General features: G+C 40.6%; 1 protein-coding gene across 1 annotated transcript in view; it reads left to right on the top strand.

The window, feature by feature from the left end:
- The window catches only part of CDK19 (cyclin dependent kinase 19), a 108,249-nt gene that overhangs the window by 57,688 nt on the left and 27,966 nt on the right, over window positions 1-22,595 (top strand). Inside the window, exon 5 of the mRNA XM_032184628.1 lies at window positions 21,697-21,754. Within this exon, the coding sequence (XP_032040519.1) occupies window positions 21,697-21,754 (58 nt within the window). The remainder of the gene's footprint in view (window positions 1-21,696; window positions 21,755-22,595) is intronic.

The raw sequence follows: 22,595 nt of genomic DNA, 5'->3' as shown, positions 1-22,595 counted from the left end.
TGGCAGTGTTACATTTAGGATCTATAATCCTCCCCCTGAAGCAAATTCTGGTTGTAGGGTCCTTACGCACTACTGAACAGCACTGCTAGTGGTAATACGCAGTGAAAAAGGCAGCTGTAGTGAAAGCTTAAGAATTGTTTTTGTCACTTAGAGAACAAATTTTTAGGGTTTTGAAGGTAATACGCACATCAGCTGAGTGTCTTGTTGGTTCATGACTAAGAGATGTTGGATAGAAATCAAAAATGGGGAAGGAAAACAGGTAAAAGGACTCTCCGTGAGAAGCTAAGACAAAGATGGGTATTTTCAGAAGACAGCTATAGGAGAGAGCGAGGAGGAGGGAGAACCAGCGAAAGCCTTCCTCTTTCTGCAGTTCTGGTTTCCAGCAGTCTCTGTGTACGTGCCCTGTGAGCTACACCACTGTGCATCATTTTCCTCGCTGAAGGCTTGCTTTTCTAAGGATTTCTGTCATGTTCCACCCCATCATGCCAGTCACACCCAAATCTCACCTGCGCTGGCCATTCCTCACTACTTCAGCTGCAAGGTGGGGCTGAGCTGGTGATACTTCCATGCCCACGTGTATTTCTCAGTGTAACCTTTTCTCTCCAAAGCAACTTTCTGCCTTTCATTTCAGTAAATTCACTTTGTAGATTTGGTTTCCCAGTGTGCAGCTCCCTGCTTTTTGTTTTCCCTGCCTTCGTTTTTAGCTTTCTTCATCGTTTGCACCTCGTTGCCTCTTCCCGGCCAGTGCAAAGCTTCAGACTAGCAAAAATGAGTAGGGAGGATCGTTTCCCTTTCCTAGCAAGTGCAGCATCCTGGGGAGCAGGCTGTGACCAGAGCACCTTCCTGGCTGTGCGTCCCTGCTTTGATCAACTCATCCCAGAGTTCCTCCACGGCAGCTAAAAATCATAGAGGTGGGTTTTAATTTCAGACAGCAGATGACCACTTTTTCTTTTTTTGGGAGGAGGGGACAGAGGACAAATCCAACAGTGGTGGATTAAAACCTTGCTGTTAGTTTTCCATCTCCATTTTTTTTTATTTATTTAACCATCCCCATATCTCTTAAAGCAGGGGGGAGGAATCGCGTTCTTCACTGCACTATGTCATCTGCATTAGCTGATGCTATTTTCACTGAGTGCTTAAGCTAATCACTTTGTGTTTCTTCCCGGAGTGGATTACAAAGCGCTCATGTGCTTCTGTCACCCGCAGAATTTAGGGAGTGCTAATCTGGCGATTTTTGGTGGAAGGACATAGCAGACAGCTGAGGTTTGATATAATTTTGAGCCAGCGTGTCTCTTCATGTAGAGATTGATCATCCTAGAGGCAGCATACAGACAGACACGTAAGCTCCCAGATCCAGGCTTCTTAACAGGACCCCCAAATAGCCAGCTGTTGCAGCAACAAGCCCAGTGCCTTTCTTTCCAAGAGGACATCTTTAGCAGAGCCACCAGAAGCCAGTGCACTGGTTGGTGCTGGTTCAACCTCGCCTGAATGGTGCGTGGAGCAAGCTTTGGTATTCCAGCCCAGCATCTCCAGTGAAGCTGGAAGATGCAGCGATTATTCTCTTACGGGATTGCCTGCAGGCTGCAGCCAGCTGAAGCCTCTCCTTTTCCCCCTCTTGGAAGGGGGAAACCTGAAGTGAATTGACCCAGCCAGGTGACTTTCTGTGGGGATCGGCAACTTCAGCCTCCCTCAAGGGCTCAGCGCCTTCAGGAATCCTTCAGCTGATCGGTGTTTCCATCCAACTCCGCTGATAATTTCTGATATTAAAAAAAAATCTATTATTAAATCATTCAGGAAAATTATCCGAATGAGTATTTTCGATGACCCTTCATGGTATTTGTATAGGATAGCAACATTTCAGTAGGCTTTCATCGTTCCAATTTTAATAAATCCAATAAAGCTCCAGCGCTTCTCAGATTTCCAGTTGACTGGCTGGCTTTTAAGGCAGTCATCATTTCCTCGTAGTAATGCTCCTCCAGCCGTGATGTCAATCTGCAGTCTCGTATCGTGGACCCTGCTCTGAACTTTGCTCTCACATTACACAACTCATTTAACCTGCCTCAGCCTCCGTTTCCCAATCTGGTAGCTATTTCTGGCTTTAATTTGTAGCTTACTGCTTTACGTGCTACCAAATCTTTGAATGAAAGCAGCGTATGTGTGGTTTATGTCGTTAGCTTTTTTTTTTGTTTGATACTCTTACCCTAATGAGACGGAAGTATTAACAAAGGCGAGGAATTAAAGTCAATTACACGTTGTATGAAGACATCAAAAAAATAAAAAAAATATATATTTAAGTGGATACTGACGCTTTACCTCTGCTTTCATGTCAAAGCCTTTGAAATGAGGAGAGACTCTCGGTGCTTATTCCTGCTGGTTTATAACACTAAAATACTCTGTCTTCTAAATCCCTTGGCCCTCCCAAGAAGTTTTTCCAGGCCAGTAAATAATTGAAGCTACCACAACTGCAGTGGGACCGACGTGGGTTTTGAACACACTGCTTTTGTATATAACTAGGCTAGCGAACTGTGCTTCTGAAAGACAAACCGTGAAACGACGCGTGCGGGAACCCCCTTTTTCTAAAAAAAAAAAAAAAAAAAAAAAAAAAAAAAGGATTTTTGCAGGCTGATATCAGAAGTAAATTTAGCTGTGGGTTGCTGCAGCCCTCTCCTGCCAGCCAGGAATGCCCCTGCCAGGGACCTTGTGCTGGCTCGGGAAGCCTCTTGGCCCCACATGCCCCCTCAGGCAGCCCAGCTCCTATAAATAAGTAACAGGTCATCCTGCCTGCCAGTGTCTTCGCACTCTTATAAATGGTTTCTAATTGTCATCCTCGCCGTTTTATGGCCAGGGCCTGCGTGTAAGTGTGTGAGAGAAGGGCGGGTGAACGTGGGCCTACACGTGCTCCTGGCTGACGCTCCTGCCTAGCCCCGTGTGCTGCTCTGCAGGCAGGGTTAGGGCCTCTGAAGCTGGTACTGCTCCATCTGTGTGATCCTTTTACTGTGAAGGGGGCTGTCGGCTGTCAAAAAACCTTATTAGTGATTATACCCAGCTCGTAGATTTTCCAAAATAAAGGAAAATCTGTCTGTATTCGAAGAGAGAGGCTTTAGAAAGTGATCTGAATTTGGTGTTTGAAAGATTAACGCAAGAAAGACTAACACAATTTTCTTCTTTCAAATCCCTTTAGAGAGAGAAGATACATTTTTTTTTTTTTTTTAATTTACTGCTGAGGAACAACAGTGTATGTGTGCTTATATATTTGTCAGTGTGCATGTGTGCTTCCAGACAGATAAATAAACCTAAAGTTTTACATGCTGATAGCAAACAGTTCTATCAGCCTATGCTTTTCTTCTTTTTCAAAATGTTCAGGCTGATTTCTTCTCCTTGATAACCAAAGACAGGATGCATGGGGCTGGCACAGAGCTAAACCAGGCTGGATATGAGGAGAAAAGTCTGTATTATGAGAGTGGTCAAACACTGGAATCAGCTTCCTGGGGAGGTGGTTGATGCCCCGAGCCTGTCAGTGCTCAGGAGGCGTTTGGACAATGCCCTCAGTAATATGCCCTAACATTTGTTCATCCCTGAAGTGGGATGGTCTTTGTAGGTCCCTTCATACTGAGCTATTCTACTCTATATATTGAGGGGCACTTAGCAATGACACATTTCTCATTACTCAGAACTTTGTTTTCCCCTTCAGTTGTAAAAACTGATCGTCACCTGGTATAGAACAACTTGAGAAGACCCACACAGAGTTATTGCATCCATTGACTACGTGGAAACAACAATTTTTCAGAGATTGACTAATGCATACCTTTGGTTGCTGGCAGGAGTATTAAGAAGATGTTTGTAGATTAATTTTTACTAATAAAAATAATTGCAGTTGAAGAAAAATGTTTTGCCCCAGGTTCTGAAACAAGCTTACGCCCATAAAGCCCTGACTGGATATAAATTCAGATGAGTCAGAAGAAACAAAGGTACTGATTTAATGTTCTTTTGGCTGGGGCTTGCTGCTAAAGTCAACAGATGACATATGGTTCCTGTGAGCTTCATATCTCTTTTCCTGAGGTAGGAAAAGGGCGAGAAAAGAACAAAAATACGAAAGTAATGCCAGAATTTATTTATTTATTTTTCCGGTAAAGGGAAAACAGAAGGAAAATGTCATCTTTTCCGATAGCCTCAATTCAGGACCTGTCCTCTCTGGGAAGCTTTCTAGTAAATCCACGATGTATTTATCGTGCTGGTGCAGCTGACCCTTGGAGGGAGCCAGCTGAGCTTTATGTTCCAAATGAGAAATGCAAAGTTCATGAACAGCTTTTAAAAGTTTTTCTTTTATAAAAAACCATCACTTTTTTCCCCCTTGGAGAAAGGAGTTTTTTTGGGCTAATATCAATGGCTGCAAGGTTATCTGTCAGATCTTTTCTTTTTGGATTCGCTGCTCTTTCTGAACAGGGTTAAAAGGGTTGTCACCACATCGCTGACATGTTCTTACTTACAATAATAAAATTTACTGAAGCTTAGCTATCTTCAGTGGTTTTAACACACTTCGAAGTTACATGAAACAAGGTAATGTTCAAGAACATGAAACATACAGATGAGAATGCAGCGTTTTCATTTTTCCTTGCATTTGTTCGTGTTGCTTGACTTCTTGTGCATTCTCTTACACATTTCTCTTCATTTGCAAGCATGCCGAAGTCATTAGTGCTCTGCTAAGATGTTGTAATAACGTTGCAAATTGTCTTGCATTTCAATGAAGCATCTTTGATCCGGGATCCAGTAAGCAGCAGTGACTAACAAAGGCCGTTAATTTCTTTCTCAGTTTGATTCTGTGTGAACCTTGTCAGAGAAACTCACCCTGCTGCAGTAAGTGGCTGATGGGCTGGGATTTCACTGACAGCTCATCTCAAGGCCTCGCTGGCTCCTCCAGCATCCCTCCTTTTCTGCTTTCTGCCTAATGTTTCAGAAATCATCATTCCTACTGTAGCTGCGCTACCAAACTCTGTACACCAAACCCAGGTGGTATTTTTCTTCAACCATTTCTTTGCTCTTCTGTTTCTCTGCTCTCTGCAAGTTAAAGCCCATCTTGATATGTGACAGGCGTTTAGATAGGCCCCTATTCCCCTTCTCTCAGTGCCCCAGTGATACCCAAGCACAACTAAATTTTATCCTCACTTGTCTTTTTAGTGTCTTGGGGGAGCACTTACCCAGCAATTCAGTAGCTTCCCGTGCTACTTTGTAAAGTACAAAAAGAAAAATCATCACAAAAACACAAAAAGTGGTGTAGAGATTCTTTTGTTCTATTTAACGAAGCTAATAACATCTAAAAAATGCTTTTTTATATTGGGATTGCGATACTGCAGTCTCAAACAAATGTCACACCCCCAGAGGTAATCCCCCACTGTGTTGCTTTGATTCTCATTGGTATAATAAGCTTTGAATGAAAGGGTTTTTATATTAGTTTTATTTCTATTTAACCACTTCTTTATAGAGTTTTATTTTAAAAAAAAGTCCAAATAGTAATAAAAATTAAATAAGATGGTATTAAGTGTTTGTACTTGCTCAAATATTGAGCCAAAATCCCAACCTGTAACGTGGTTATATTCTGTATAGCTGCTGTTCTCACATATAACTCATGTCTGTGAAAATAATTCTGCAGACAATATTTTGCATTCCTAAATTCCCCTCGGTGTTCAGCTGCCCAAGCCATTTTGTCTTCTGCTGTAATCGCTGCCAAAGAGTGGGTTTTTCACAAATGTGTCTTTCTGTTCTAAATTTTTCCTTGATTCCATGAAACATGCTTGTACATTCTTATTTGATTTGCCTTTAATATAATTACTTTTGATGTAGCAGTTGCGGATGGTGATTCTTAGAAGTATGTGTGCGAAATCCAGTAGGCTACGTTTTAATGAGCTGATATCGACTTGTAATGCTATGAAAATTATTTTTATGGCCGTTCAACTGTGGGCATGATGAGCTGTTTGCCAGCTCAGCTGAAAGTCAGGCTCTAAATGAGACCCTTAAGTTGTTTTTACTTCTCTAAATTCGAGATGCGAATTTCAGTCTCAGCCCTAGATCTGCTTGCCTGTCAAGCAAATATTAATTTGAATTCCTGGTAGTTGAAATAAAGAAAGTTGCAGACTCATTTAATTCTTGGAGATCGTGTGTGCTCCCAGTTCTGGTTATCTTGGTAGGATAATAATTTCACAGTCTCTTCTTGCTTATTCCTCCTTCTTCAATAATATGTAGTTTGCTAAGATTCCCACAGTCCTTGTCACTCATCATTTTTATTTTTGCTTCATCGGGAAAATATGAGACCCTCACCTCTCCCTCTGTGGGCTTGCGTGCACAGCAGCGCTCAGGAAAGCATTAATTAACTGTTGAAATAGGTCACCTAAATCACACTAGCCTTCTTTGGGGATGCTCTGAGCAGCCTGAAAACCCGAGAGGTGCTCGATTTGGCTGTCCCACTTGAAGATGCTGCAGTCTGGGGCCGTCCTGCTCTGCGCTCGCATCAGTCGTCTGCTGTCGGGGCGCTCATCTCCAGCCCAGGGACGGTGTGGGCTGCTGCAGGCAGCAACGCCTTCACCTGCTGCAGCTGTTTTCCTTGGTGCACGCAACTTGGAACCCTCCTTCGGCATGTAGGTAGTCTTAATTTAGGGTAGTCGAAAATCCTAGCCTAACGCTGAGGGTATGGCTGCGTGAACAAGTTGCAGCAAGGCAGCCGAGGGCGTGGGTTTGCACGGCGGTAGCCGCTCTGTGCTGACTGCTCGCCGCGTGTTTCTGTCCTGCAGAAGATGCACGGTCCTTTGATACTGCACTGCTTAATGAGTAAGATAAAACTGCCCAATATTTACCAGTGTTAAAACTGGACAGATACTGTGGTATTGTTCAAGTGTCTCTTTTACATTGTTTCTGATGGTTATTTCATTAAAATGGCATATATTTTAGTTACCAATGACTTCATGGCATATTTTTTTTTCTGATTGGTGCCCATATGTTGGGCTTGTAGAGCTCAGCTTGACTGATCCTTTAGGGCACAGTCCTATAGTTCACGTCTAGTTTAGTGTTTAATGTGACAATCACTTCAGTCTCACAAAAATGGTGTTCAGGAGCAGGGTTCAGTCTCCTTTTCATTTTACTAATACCAGATTTCAAGTTGCCATGTCAGCTGATAGCTTTTGGATTTTTAATAGTAGGGACATTACAGTCGTTAAATCTCTTACCGACTCTAGTAAAGAGTTGGTAAGTCTTCCTTAGTCTTCCACCACGTTCTGAAGTTTGTAACTTGACTATTTTCAAAATGCTTGTTGCAAATACAAGGAAGAATTTTAGCTGGTGGGCACAGCATATGCAAAATATAAGACAACAGAGTATGTTGTGGTTTAACCCAGCAGGGAGCTGAGCATCACACAGATGCTCGCTCACTCCCTCCTCAGTGGGATGAGGAATCCCACTCAGAATTGGAAATCTGGAGAATCAGAAAAAAATGTAAAACTTTGGGCAGCCTGGGCCAGCTGTCCTGGCCGTGTCCCCTCCCAGCTCCTGGGGCACCCCCAGCCTCCTCGCTGGCCGGGCAGCACCAGGAGCAGGAGAGGCCTCGGCTCTGTGCGAGCACTGCTCTGCAGCAACTGGAACATCCCCGTGTGATGAAAATATGGGTGATAACAAATCCAAAGCATGGCATTGTGTGAGTAAGACCAGTAACTCTATCACAACCGAAACCAGGACATACGTCCGTAGAGTAAAAGTGCTCCTATGGTATGTTCTGAAAGGTAGTTTTTTTTCAGAGATAACTAGTTGCACAGCAGGCTTTTAAGAAGTTATAATCTGGCTTTGAGGAATAGGAGTTGAGCCCCTATTTATGCAGTTTGAAAAATAATAATAATAAAAAAAATCCCCCAGGGAGTTTATTTGCATTTTAAGCGTTCAGTGTTTTGTGAAAATGTCCAAGGACTTACCGGCAACATCAATAGCAAGGTAAAGCATAAATCTGGAGCGCTAACAACACAGAATTTTTCCTGATAAGTTGAGGCCACTTTGCTGCTGCTGGGACAATCACGTTTTTCTTTGAAAGTGTTTGGAGTTGTTTAATTTAAAAAATAAAATAAAAAATTAGGACAGCTTGACCTGCCACACTTGAACACGCTCATGTTTTTGGCGTGAATCACAGAACGTTTCTCAGGAATTGGCGGTATCTCACAGCCACTGCATGCCTATGCAAGTTGTTTTTCATTTTTAAAAATGGCATAATTGTTGAATGGAAAAATATTATAATTAGTTTTGAACTATTTCAGATTTTGGTTTTGGCAGGCACAGCCTTCTTCACAACTCTTCTTTTCTGTTTTCTTTCTTGACACAAATCTTTCATTTGCTTCCAACTTCCTGCTCCTCTGCCCACGTTCCTGTATCTGTTGATCTACCTTTTGCCATCCCTTTAACATTACTCATATAACCTTGACTCAGCTTTGACTTTCCTGAAATATTCCCCTTTCTTCATCTTCACAGCAGTAATTATTGCTCCTCCCTTTGGCATTCACAACTTCGAGCTCTGCAGTGGCTATCGCAGGTAGAATTCTGCATTTCTTACCTTGACCAATATGGGAGGGAAAGCTTGCTCATTCCAGGTGCACTCATCCTCCTTTATTTTAGGATCCAGTTAAAAGTTACCATACTCATTTGAAAACTTCAAAGATTCATTAAAATGCAAAGAAGGTCTCTAAGTTCTGTTTTTCTGAAGTTGATGATGCGCCTGACCATGGTGGTTCTGGAAATTGGTATTGGAAAAATCCCTTATGAAATGAGAAGGCGTCTATCCATTTTAAATTTTGTGGACTTTTTGTCCTACATTTAAAAAAAAAAAAAAAAAGACAAAAAGCAACTAACCAAAATGCCCAATAACAATTAACTTTCCAGAAATGTTTGTAGTATTTGTATTATGGGAAGTATATGGGAAAACTATTTTTACAAGTGTCAAGCTGATCCCAAATCATCATTAATTAACCTGTAAACATTTTGTGCAGCAAGTTTGTAAACGTGTCTAAAAATCCTAAAAATCTTCAACCACGGACTTCAGTTCAGAACTGGCCTGGATTAGTGATTGATTTTAAAACCTCTTTTCTGCTGAAAACTCGATAAAGGTGTTCCACATCAATAATTAACTGGCTCTTTCACAAGGCATTAGATACGGAGCAGTACAAGGTATAAGAGGAGTCTTGATGTTTACTATAAAACTCTTACAAAAGTATTGCAAATAACTCCAGAGACATGATCAAGTTAATAACCAAATTGATAAAATGGTAGGTTAAAATTTTATAAGACGACTTTGACTTTTTGTGTGTGTGCTGCGTATGTCATTTGAAAGTAGTCGATCTTCAAAAGACTCCCACAACTTTTGACACCATTTCCCACAGCATAGGAGGGCTCTGCAGAGGGATCCACATGGGCCTAGGCCAACTTCAACAAGGCCAGGTGCCGGGTCCTGCACTTGGGGCACAACAACCCCAAGCAGAGCTACAGGCCGGGAGATGAGTGGCTGGAAAGCTGACCAGTGAAAGGGATCTGGGGATATTGGCTGACAGCCAGCTTAATATGAGCCAGCGAAGTGCTCAGGTGGTCAAGAGGGCCAACAGCATGCTGGCTTGTATTAGAAATAGTGTGGCCATCATGACTAGGGAAGTGATCGTCCCCCTGTACTCAGCTCTGGTGAGGCCGCAACTCGAGTGCTGTGTTCAGTTTTGGGCCCCTCACTACAAGAAGGACACTGAGGTGCTCGAGTGTGTCCAGAGAAGGGCGACGAAGCTGGTGAAGGGTTGAGATAACAAGTCTTACGAGGAGTGGCTGAGAGAGCTGGGGTTCTTTGGCTTGGAGAACAGGATGCTCAGTGGAGATTTTGTCGCACTCAGTTACCTTAGAGGACGCTACAGCAAGGTGAGGATTGGGCTCTTCTCTCAAGCACCAAACGATAAGATGAGGGGAAATGGCCACAGGTTGTGCCAGGGGAGGTGTAAGTTGGATATTAGGAGACATTTCTTTACCAAAAGGGTTGTGTGACGTTCGAGCAGGCTGCCCAGGGAAGTGGTGGAGTCTTCATCCCTGGAGGTCTTCATGGAACATCTAGATGTAGAAATTCATAGCATGGTTTAGTGGTGGACTTGTCAGTACTAGGTTAAAGGTTGGACTGGATGATCTTAGAGGTCTTTTCCAATCTGAATGATTCTATTAACTTTTCTTAAGTTGGCTACCTAAAATATTTAAGTACCACCCGTTTATATCCTGCCAAGAACTACTTTTTGGTTTACGTTAATGAGTACGAGTAATACCTATCATATTTGTTCATAAAAGCATGTGTTAACGTAATTGTATTTTGATGCATTTCTATTTGGTAGTAAAATAAAAAATACAGATACTAGCAATATACTAAGGAAATAAACTTCTGGAATCTGAAAGTCTGAATATTGTGAAATAAGTATGTCTAGTGTATCTCCTTCTTCTCTCCCCCTAATTTCTTTTGCACTTCTCCAAAATGGAAGCAAAGAAATTACTTGTTCTTTCCATAAATTATTTTGGCTTGATTGCCAACATCTTTTTTTCTTCAGTTTTCTTTCAGGAGTCAAGATGCAGTTTTGGGACAGAAAGATTAACATTTTACTAGTTACTGTGCAGCTTTTAACTTTAATGACCTGTTGCCATTTCTATAAACACTTCAAATCACTCTATCAAATATGCTCTGTACAAATGCTCGTCTTCAACTTACCTTGGTTATTTTTACTTTGACGGCTAAGAGATGCCGTAAATATTATGCAAGCCTTACATTAATATTCATGAATTTGACAGAGTGTTGTTGATCAATCATACATCGACGTTGTAAATACAGTGAGAAACCGGGGCAGACAGATAAACCCATTATTACTCCGAAGAGATTTCTCCCCTGCTCTGCTGCAACTTGATTATCAGACACGAGGGATCTCTAAACTGGAGAGCCTCTTCATTTGAGTCTTGCAGGTCAGAACAGAAGCATGTTTTCTTGGTGGAGACAACTTTATTGTGAGTACAAGTGAGAATATGCGCTGGAAGCCTCTTAGCTGCTCTACCTGCCTGTGGGCACGCTTTTACCAGTGGCATCCTGTGGTAAATAAGAGATACCTTTATTCCTGCATGAAAAGAAGCAGGCTGTTGAGTGCTTGCTGCAAGATACCACACGATAAGAGTGTGCCCATGGCAGCTCCCCACATGTTAGCTGAGGTGCTGACAGCTCACGCTTTCACTTAGCCCAGATAATTTCTTCATCTAGCTGCATGAATTTCCAAGGCTATTCCAAACGGGTCATTTTGCACCCAAAAACGCCTGTGGAAAAGATTAACAATGTAACTGTGACTATTTAACAGATACATACATGAACCATTTTAAAGGGATTTAACCTCATTGATGCTGTTGAAACGTACAAAGACTGCTGCATTTTGGTTGTTCTACCAAAGGTTTGAGTGGACAGTGCCTTTCCTACAAGGCACTAGAGTGCCCTGCGAGCTGTTCGTGTTCAGCGTTCATAGATTCAAGAACAGGAGGACTAAGCTCTTGTGCAAACACAGTCTCATTTTTCAGTTCCAGTTGTTAGTAAGAGATGCATGGGATAGAAAGGAAGGAGTGGTGTTCACAACTTTCAAATGGTAATACCGTGTGCATACGAAAATGGTATATGAAAAGTCTTTATTTTGAAATCTTGGAGATCCATGTTTGAAACGAATGGCTGCAAAATATTCTAAAGAAAAACAGCTTCTGAGTGAGAAAATATTACAGAAAAGGTGGGGTGTTTTTCTGAGTTAAAACCTGGGAGCTGTAGAAGCAGTTATGGGTAGGGAAACGTACTTTTCGTGCCCAAGATGCCGGCGTACGTCCTGGCATTACAGCTTGCCTTGGACTATGACTGTTGGTACTGAAACACAAGTTACCGATGCCATTCTACAAAGTAAGAACTGTTTTATATTAAAAAAAGATATTGAAAATCAATATTTATCAAGCTGCATAAGTACTATGGTAACTGAGAGACCAAAATATTTCTTCTTTCCTAGATAAGAAAACTCAGCTATCTTGGGCTATACATATGGCAGCCAAGTAACTGTAGTAAATGCTTGATTTACTTATTTTTTTAAAGATAATTTGTGGTCTCCATTACTTTCTAAATTGATTTACCAAATCTTAACTTCAAATAGCTGTGTTTTTTTTCTGAACCAAGTTCAGGTTTTCAATCTCTGTATTCTGAGCCATTTTTTCCCTCCTGCTCATATCCCTTTCTCCATCTCTACCAGCTCAGCCAGTGGTTGCAGACACGATCCTTCATTCCCTTTGTCTTTCCCTTGCTCCTGCCAACTCTGCTGTTTTCCCAGACTGTTTTAGCTTGAGAGAACCTCTCAAGATTGGGGTTGGAACTAGGTCATCTTTAAGCAGCCCAAATTTACCAGGTACTTTTTAAACCCCGTAGCTGCTTGTTCCAGTGGAAACACAGCTTCCGAGGGAAACTAGGAGAAGCAGTGTTCTCCAGCTTGGTGATACTAGACTGGACTTGAAGTATCACTGTTGCTAAAGAACATGGCCATTGGTGCTATTCTTAAAAATAAGAGCCTGAATGGGCCTGAGGATCCCCCAAAAGTCAGGAAACTTGAGGAGTAAAGGAATAGTTTCAGTGTAAACTGACAGAGAGATGTAGAGAGATTTAATCTGATTGTTAGTCTGAGCCCTTGCTCTCCGGTGGACTATTAAATCCTAACTGGTGTTGCTGTAGGTGTCAGGGCTTGTATTAGGGTGATAGCATTTCTTCTGAAGCCTGGGCACTGATCTGCTGGGTGGTCCATGATGAGAAACCCCTCCAGATACTGGAAGGCAAGCACTTGCTTCAAGAAGATCCTCAGAGAAAGACTGCAGGAAGATTGGGGATACATTGCAAATTGCTGGTCTAAATTATTTCTACATGAAGGAGAAGTTGATTGTACAGTAAAACAGATATCTACATTGATCACCTCTGTAAAGATTAGATTTCCTAGTCTTCATACTCACCATGAAAAAAGGGAAGGGGAGATGGATCCTTATCTTTTTTTCCTGGAGATTATGAGTGTAGGAAGACAGCATATATGAAAAGTGGTTAAATAATCTACTGTAATACTGCAGAATAGTGTATGTAGTAAACTGACAAGAGTTAATTTAACAATATGAAATATTAGACATAAATATTTGATTTTTTCAAAACTTATTTTTTCAAAATCTTGCTGAAACTTTCTACCCTAAAATAAAAGAAAATAATTCTGTAGTTGTATCCCCCAAGCTATATTCCTATGTCCATGTGCAAACAAAAAGGGACACTTAAAACCCACTCAAGATGGAAGCGACCTCTCTAAATAACTGTGATACCTTCTTATTCTTTTTCTCCTTTGAAATTTCCATGAAAGGACATTTAATATTTCAACCTAATTCAATCAATCTAAACTATCCAAGCAGAATCGTATTTGTAATGAAAATGGGTTACATTTCTATCTGTTTATTTACTGCGCTCCGCAAAGCTTTGTTAATTCTTTGCCTCTGCCAGGGTCCCGGGGGAATGGAGGTATTGGAGTTTTACTGCCGAAGATACTTTGTGAAATGCAATTACCAAAATGTTTTATGGCCGTGTCAGTAGTCTCAGTGTCAGTTGTTTGTACATTGACTGGCGAGCAGCTTCGTCTGTCTGTCTCAATAACCCTACTGAAATGGGAGGAGTAGTCAGCGTGTTGTGTAAAACAAATACCAGAATTTGACAATAGGGGAGCTCAGTGCTGTAGCTGAAAGAGTTATCAGACGTAGCACTTATGGCCTGTAATCTTTAGGATATTGTAGCAGAAACAAAGTCATGCAAACAAAGAGCCCCAGCAGCAGGGAGACAGGTATAAAGCACCCTATGTCCTTTGCTTCTCATTTCAAGCTTAGTGCAATTGTAAGCTTTCTGACGTTGGCATTCGAGCAGACCTGGGTCTCAGGTTTTGCTTTTAAAAGGGTAAAGAAGTTTGTAGTGTCCCACGCGTGCAAATGCCTTCTCAGTTTGCTTGCCTTCAGGTAGCTATTCCAAGTGAAGCCCGTGGTAAAGGATGCCCAGCAAGGCCTTCGTGTGGAAAATCCCAGGAGCCATGTGAATCCAGCGTGTTATTTAAACGTTTGCTTTATGACATTTCAGTTTTCGTTGATGATTTATGACGGTATTTTTCTTCATTTCCATCTGGCTCTCCCCTTCTTTGTCCTTCTCAAGGTTACACGTAACGTTTTCTCTTCAGGCGTGCTGCTGCGAACCAGCAGAAGGCTCTGGATAATGTTGCATAGCAACATAAACTTTAATTTGTGTCAAATGTTTTGGCATTCTCCTGATGTGCATTTTTGTCATTCATTTTTTTCTTCTTTCTTCTCTTGAACTGCATTGTCATGGATCGGGTTGAAACCACGAGTGCATTGTGCAGATTATTTCAGTGGAAGCAGTGCCCGGTGTCCGGAGTCGTCTGGAGTTTTCAGTTCTGTCCTGCAGTAATTTAATGCACCATTTGCCATAAGAAACCTGCAAGAAATGGTTTATGAAAGGAAGATGGTTTCGTTTCTGAGCTATTATGTAGCCCAACATTATATTCTCCTCTTGTGATTACTCCTATTTCATATAACCCTTGTATTGGCAGCCCGCTCTCCAGTGACACAGCTGCAACTTCATTATCCATTGCTTAGCCAGGGGATAGAGTCTGGCTAATAGACTTCTCCTGTGTCAACAATGACCAAACACCTTGAGTTTAGAAATAAAATGCTCTTTCTAGCAATTGCCTACAAAGCCATTGTTTCAAATCAATTTTGAAGCAGAGGATTCTTACAAGGAGCAGGAATATCTTGGCCATTTCTGGAGAGTGCCTGGGTAGTGCTGATGGAAGTGAATGTAAAGAATTACGGTCAGTTGAGGTATGTGCTTGAACAGCTCTCACGAGAACATCCAACCTATGAAAAATGAGGTAAAACTGAGAAATTAATACTTTACTTACCCACTGGTTTCATTATCATAAGGATGGATATTTATGAGTAAGTGAAGGCACAGCAACTTGAGTAGAACGGATTAGCTTGTATGAGTCTGTTATACATGAATTGGGTAAAAAGATGGGCAAGTCCTTCCTTCCCATGGTGAAATACGTTTGCCACTGAGCTCAGGCAGCAGCATGCGGCGTTTTGGTGGGGGCTGAACTGCCCAGTGGGAGGTGACAGAGAATCTCAAGAGGTATGCAGAGGACAGAGGGGGGACAGGCACAAATTGCAACAAGAGGCATTTTGATTAGGTGATGGGCACGTTTTTTTCATCGTGAGGGTGGTCGTGGATTGCCCAGAAGGGCTGAGAAAACTCCAGCCCTGGAGAACTGCAGCTGCCTTGGTTATGAGTCTGCAACCTGATGCAGCTTCAGAGCCAGCTGTAACTTTGAAGCTGGCCCTTCTTTCGGCAGGGTGGAGACCAGCTGACCTCCCAAGGTCCCCCCCCTCGAAGTATTGTATGATTTTTAACCCATTCTCCAGATAAATATTCAAAGACCTAGGCTTGTTTAAATCGGTCCATGTTGAAGCCCACGTAGGCATCTTTGCTGTTGCTGTAGGCTAGATAATATCAAGTTTATTGCAGGGCCTCTTTAATATTTTTTCAGTTACTGTTATTATTTTTAATATGTGCAGATCCGTGGTTGCACTGTGGGCATGGTTTTGGTGTTCCTGCTTTCCTTTGCTTTTGCATTCTTTGCATAGAGGAGTTCTGTAGGAATATATAAACATGAAAATATTTCTTTGATAGATAGGCTTTGATATGGAAACACTCTGTTTCCCCTCTCAACACGTAACGGATACGGGCGAGGAATGTGTTTAACCAAAATCTTTATCTAAGACATTCCAAAGAAATGTCTCAGATATCTTCTCCCCAGTTTGCTCCTCGCAGTAATTCGTTTCACTGGTAGTCCCGGAGCCCCAGATAAATTCTGCGCTCCTTGTTGCTATTGGAATTTCTGGTATCTGAAGCTAATGACTATTTTGACCATAGCAGTTCAGCAGCTAGGAAATAAAGAAGCCCCTACCATTCTCTGACACCATGGTTTGTGATGGAGCATTTAATTTCCATTGCTCAGAAAGATGCAAAAGGCTTTTTTTGCTCTCAAATAGTGGCACACGTTTCTATGTCTCTGTATACATTTCATATCAATATTTTTATAAGAAGCAAGCGTGGAGACAAAAATAGTCTTAGCACATATTTATTACTATATTAATAAAAACATTTGTATGCATCACTGCTGTGAGTGCATTTGAAAATGTTTTTGTTGTCACCGGTATCCCTCTGGTGATTATCAAGTATGCCAGTGAAGCATTTTAAAGGTAGAAATCTGGCAACACTTAGCTGTGAAGTTTTACGTGTCCACATTTGTTCGTATTTTCATTGTTATCGCATAGTGGCTCTTGGACTGTTTCTAATTTTTTTTTTTTTTAGTTTAGTTTTAAAAGCTTTCCGTGGTATTTTTTGGTTCCTGTGTTGTCATGTATTTACTTAATTTGTTTGCCTCTGTTTTCTTTTTCTCCTCTTTAGATTTAAACAAGTTTTGATTTCATTTAATGAGTGCTACTTCAAAACATTTTTGCAGTCCTTTTTCACTGCCTTTTTAGTCCATGTGCTGTAGTGATTGATTTTATATTTGGGCCTTGCTCAATTTGATAATACCTGTAGAAACATTATTGGTTGGGATGAAATGATAAATATCTTGGTGGGATTTGTTAATGATAGTGCTTTGCCAGGTAAAGAATTTCAATGGTATAGAGAAATAGAGGAAAAAAACAGTATGGGTTACACATTTAGACGGATAATATAATGTTTTTTTGTGAAGTTAAGGCTAACTCAGCTGAAAAAATGAGTTGGGAGTGATGCTGTGTGATCAGAGCAGTGAGTCTGATAGGAGTTCACACTATGTAGGGGTCCTAAAGAGAAACAGATGTGAAGATCTGCTCCTCTTCGTGGTTCATTTCTGTCTACTGCTTCAGTATCAGAAAAATGTTGACCAAATGGTTTTCTGAAAAAGGAGAGGGAAGTGATGATAACACATTTTCTTTATGTATTTCAGGATGTGGAAGAAAATGAAATGGAAGTGATAATGGTTAGGAGTTTTGCAGTACATGGTAAAAGCTTTAAAGAAAGATTTTTTTTTCAAATCCTATAATTGATTGCTATCAAAAGCAGTAGTAGCAGTACGCAATATTTATCTGAAGAGAATGTCTGGCTTTGAATAGCATTGGGTGAAAACAGAAACGTGCCTACGTTTCCTTGCAGATGAGAAGAGCAAAAGCCTTTTTTTTTTTTTTTTTCTTTTTTGCAAATTTATGTGAAAACTCTGCAGCTCCCTCTGCATTTTGAACTTTATGGCTCAGTGGTCTTCTGAGCAGTGCCCGTGCTGTGGAACAGTGTCATCTTCTTTGGGAACATTTCTACATTTCCTTTTTAATTTTTTTGCTAGTGAATTGAAAGTGCATCTTTGTGTGACACTGTGCTGTCTGCAATTTTTTAAATGATTAAGACTTGGACCTCATCACAAGCCAGTTTTCTTTAATTGTGGGGAGAGCTTTTATTTAGAAGACGTGCAATATCTCTTACAATGGAAGCCTCCTAATTTCAGCTCATTCTTTGTCCAGTGATACATTCCAAAAGGGAAACACATTTGTTTGGATATAAACAATACAGAATGGTGTATGGAAAGTGGCATGTCCCTGCGGAGGTTTTCTCATAGGAATGCAATTCTGCACCAAATCTCTTAAGAATTGTGTCTCCACTGCACTCAAGGAGATAACAACAATAACCATTAAAACCGAAGCGTTGCCATCTATTGTTCAGCTGTTGTTCCTGTTTTGACCCATTACTCTTTCAAGACGAGATGGCTTCTTTTCCTTCACCTTTCTTCTAGTCCCCTGCCTAAATGTTTAAATGGGGAGCCCATTGATTCACATGATCTGGATGTCAATGAGGATTCATTTCTTGTGTTATTTATAAAAACATGCCTGTTAGCACAACGCTGTCAGTCCTCTCCCACCAAGCTCCTCTAATTGCTTTATTCCCACTGTCCCCGTGATGCAGAGAAGTAAATACCAGTATCTATTCTCAGTGCTTCTACAGGACCCATTAAATCATAGTCATCTACATCCACTTTTTTTTTGCAGATATTTCAGGTTTTTGCTCTGGTTGCTGTTGACCTTGCTCCTTTTTTCGTGTGCTCTGTAGACAGTCAGACCTCAACCGCGTTTCTCTGCAGGGATTAGCCTGTTCATTTTTATAGCTGATCTTACACGTGAGACCCCGAACCCGTACTGTTTCGGTAGTTTCTATAGCAACTGAAGATGTGGAAATGCAGCAGTATCACTTCGCTTCGCAGCTGGGGTTTTTGTGTTCCCAGCAAGAGGGGAGTTTTAGGAAAATAGGGGGTGTTTTAATTGGGACGTAACTGGTTCAGAAGGGGAGTCGTTGTTGGATTACCTCACCTTCGACAGAGGAGTTAGTTAAGGATTTTAAGTAGGGTGTCTCAAACTTTTTTGAGACGTGATTTACTCTTGGGTGTCAATTCAGATCTCATAGCTGCTTGGGCCTTTTTCCACCTAAAGTGAAGTTTTCATCATCACACGGGTAACAGTGAGGTTTGTTTCTGTAACTTGAAGCGTGCTTATGACCTTCACGTACTCAGAACGTACCTGAGGCATGGAGCCAGTTCATTTCTAAGATTTTTGCAGTTGTTCAGTAACTATATTAGAGACTGTAATAGGCTCTTTAATAGGCTCTTCAGTGACTATCTCTGAGGAAAATGTTTTGTCACTTACAACTCCCACATACCCAGAGGTGAGACCAACACTCTTGGTTCTCCAAAAAGCAGAAGTTGTTCACGTTCCCTTCAGCAGTTCTCTCTCCTACCTCGTGACAGCAATGAGGTTCTCTGATACCAAATTAAAACCCATGAAATAACACAGTTTTGTCCCCGTTCCTGAGCACCTGAAGGTCTGCCACCCTGCCGTGGTGCTGCCAGCGAAGCCAAGGCCTGAGCTCCTTGTGGTGTAGCTTGCATGTCATGAAGACACTGGGGAGGTGTGCGTGTGGGGTTACTGCTTGGTATTTGAGCCATCATTATACAAAAACAACCACAAAATGCACAGCCTATGCTTTGAGCTCCTTTGAAGTGGTTTATTTCGGCTAAATAAAACTCTGTGGGCACAGGAACTGGCTATCTCGTGTCTCATCTCAGGAAGGCGTGTCCTACCTATCGGGGCAGCGCTCCTCTTCATGTGGCTCGGTGTTCCTGCAGTTAAAATGCTTTTCTAACCAGAACGGCCATGATTACCACGAGGAACTTCCAAAGTTATAATCTATTAGTGGCTGATAAGAAAAAAAAAAGAAAAGGTTGATGTGCTATGTGGGAAATAAGAAGCAGGTTTGGATGTGTCCTCCTGGCTTAAGGCCTCTCAGCTGCCATGACAGGAGCTGTTGCGAGACAGCGGCCTACAGGCCAGTTTTAGATTTTAAGTTTTATCTTAGCACAACTCCTGGTGTTATACAGTTTATTTCTCCCAACAAAATTCTTTGATAGAAAAAAAATCATTAGAAATTAGTGCAATAACCACTTTCTTATCAGCTCTGTTTATTTGAAAAATAAATCCATTTTGTAGTTCCTAGAATCCAACCCTGAATCTGAAGGTCTCTAGAAGTGGTTTTAACTTCTACTCAAGTCTCAGCCAAGGGTGCTGGGTAGGAGTTTAGGGAAGAATTTTGATGAGGGAACTGAAATTTTGCTGCCTTGGTTGGGACAATTAGAGCTGTGTGATTCCTAACAGAGATCATGTCTTACAAACCTGTGTACTTCCATTGCTGCAGAATGGGATTGCTCTGCTCTCCAGAAGATTGAATCTAGCGTAATACATAAATATAAAAACCGAGTTTGACCGGTTGCCTTGAAGTGCTTTATTTCATTATCTTTAAATATTGCTGACAGCAAGAATCATCTTTATGTTCCCCAGGTTTGCTGGTGACAGATGACTCAAGATAAGTTAGCAGAAAAGCCCTTCCTTACTTTTTTAAATTTTTATTATTGATTTACCAATATTAACCTATTTATAAGTGATCAGTGATCCATCAGTGTTAATCAACTCAAGGAAAGGAGTGTCTAATGAGTAAACTTCTAGTAGTTAATTTGAAGAGTGTTAACTTACAGGTAATTAAAATATCTGTTGCATTCTCCAAGAAGGGAGTGCATTTTCCCTCAGGAAATTATCCTGAGATTTAAAAAGCAAACAAACAAAACAAAACAAAGCAGCAGGTAGTGTTCATTTTTAAAGTGAGGAGGAGGGCTGAGGCATCTGGAGCAGGGTTAGAAGGAGAGGGAAAAGAGGAACCATGGTTGGAGCCAGGGAAGAGGCCATGTCTGGCACCGGGCAGGGGTGGGAAGGGGGAACAACTTCACGGGGCCAGATAGTTAGGAGAAAGAATAACTGAAGCAGAAGTGCTGAAGTAGTGATATCTTTGCTTTTGTGGGGGCAAAAGGAGCTTTTTTGTTGTTGTTGTTTTAAAAAAATCGTAATAAATGTAATAACTTGCTGCATGCAATTTTGAGCCAAACTAGCAATCCTAGTTTGACTGCTTTATTTCAGGTAAATGATGGCAAACATTAGGAATTGAGAAGTGAAGTCGGATTCTGATGTCTCTTTCTGATCCTTGAACAAATCCTGTTTGAGCAGACCTCTTTGGGCACTAGAGACTGTAGATTGTGTATTAAAATATAATTAATGGTTGTATGAAAACCTTCCAAAAGTTCTGCTTTGAAAGTTTATGTATCTCTTCATTCAAACCACTTAATGTTTTCAATCTTGTTCACTTTTTTACAGCTGTTAGCACAATAGGGCAAAAGCTTCCAAGGAATGCCTGTTGATGTTTGAGGGAATCTAGATCCTAAATGCAGAACAAATGCTGTGATGCCTTGTGCAGATTTTATGTGGTGTTCACAAACAGCTTGTTGGGAACAACGGTAGATTGCACAAAATGCCCATAAAGATTTTGTTCTACCTGTAAATATTTCTGTCTACAGTGCAAAAAAGCTCCTGGATGTAGCTGTGTTATATTCTTGTTTTAAGTGAATTCTCATTTCAGAATCTCTCAAATTATCTCTCTAAATTCACATGAAATCAACTTTGTGGAAAAAAAAACTGGTTTTGCCAAGGTCATTTTCTAGCATTCATACATTTCGAGCATACTAAGATTTGGCATAATTTTCAATAAGCTATACTGGCAAAAGTAATTCTTCCTGGATTATGGATGTATAGGATAAACATTACCTGGTATAAAATTTTCCTGTAGAATAAAGTCTCACAAATGAACCTGACCATTCGGGTAAAAATAGGAGTGAAAATTTAAATAAAGATTGGAATTCTTGCTGTGAAACGTTGAAGTACTTCACAGTTTTTCTAATTGTGAAATTGGTAGCTAGGAATAAAAACCAAATGTCAGCAAAACTGATGTGTGGTAATTTTAGACATCTAAAAGTACTTAGAGAAATGTTTATTTTTCACTTACGCACATGCTTATTTCTGCAAAATAAATACACGTGTTGTTGTTATTCCTAAAGGTAATCATCAAAAGTTGGTCAACTAAATATTCTGCTTTTGGTTTTCCAGAAACCAGCAAACATTCTGGTAATGGGTGAAGGTCCTGAAAGAGGAAGAGTCAAAATAGGTAAAGATCCTGAGAAAGTTTCATTCCACAGCTAAGATGAGTTACTGTAGGGTTGCTATTTATATATTGTGTTTGTCCTGAACTATTTTAATACAAACATCATGCATATGTTTGCAGAGGTCCAGAGATTTGCTGTGGAAAAGGTTATTGGGTATCAAGGTAGAAAACCACAGTAATTGTGATGGATTTTATCCAAAATCTAATTACCTGTGCAGAACTTAAGCCTTAGTCATATGGATATAAACTTTTTTTTTTTTTTTTTTTTTTTTTTAATAAAGCATGTGGCAATCATCAAGAAAGTAGTAATATACTGGAACCTCTTTTCTATGCATTTACTTCTGTCATATTTCAAAATGTTCAGTTAACCATTTTGTATTCATATACTTGTATTAGGATAGGTAACTGCAAGAAAAACATACATGGCATTTCATAACTTTGGAAGCAGAAAGATAGAGGTGAAGTTTGGGTAAAAGATAAGTTTCAGATTTGGATAAAATGTGTGTTTTTGAATACACACACACATTCTGTATTTTCCCTTCTAGCATTTCTTAATGTTACTTACAAGGATGTTTCTAGAGAGAATTTTTGGTTTATATAAAATCCCTGCAAACATTTCAAATATCTCTCTGTAGCTGTGTACACTAGCTAATTTCATTAATTTCTGTTTATTCTGATTCTCTGAAAGAGAAAATATTTTTTTCCTGATCTTGCAGGCAGTCCATCCAGATCAAAGATGAGGCAAAACAATCTATGCTGTAGTTATTTTGTTTTTGCACTTTAGATCAGCACGTAGCAGTCACAAGGCATATCATTTCAGAATAGCTTTGTATGTATGAAAGAG

Source organism: Aythya fuligula, chromosome 3 (assembly GCF_009819795.1).
Source record: "Aythya fuligula isolate bAytFul2 chromosome 3, bAytFul2.pri, whole genome shotgun sequence".
In the NCBI taxonomy this organism is placed as follows: Eukaryota; Metazoa; Chordata; class Aves; order Anseriformes; family Anatidae; genus Aythya; species Aythya fuligula.
The sequence above is the reverse complement of the archived record's forward strand: the minus strand, read 5'-3'. Positions and strand labels throughout refer to the sequence as shown.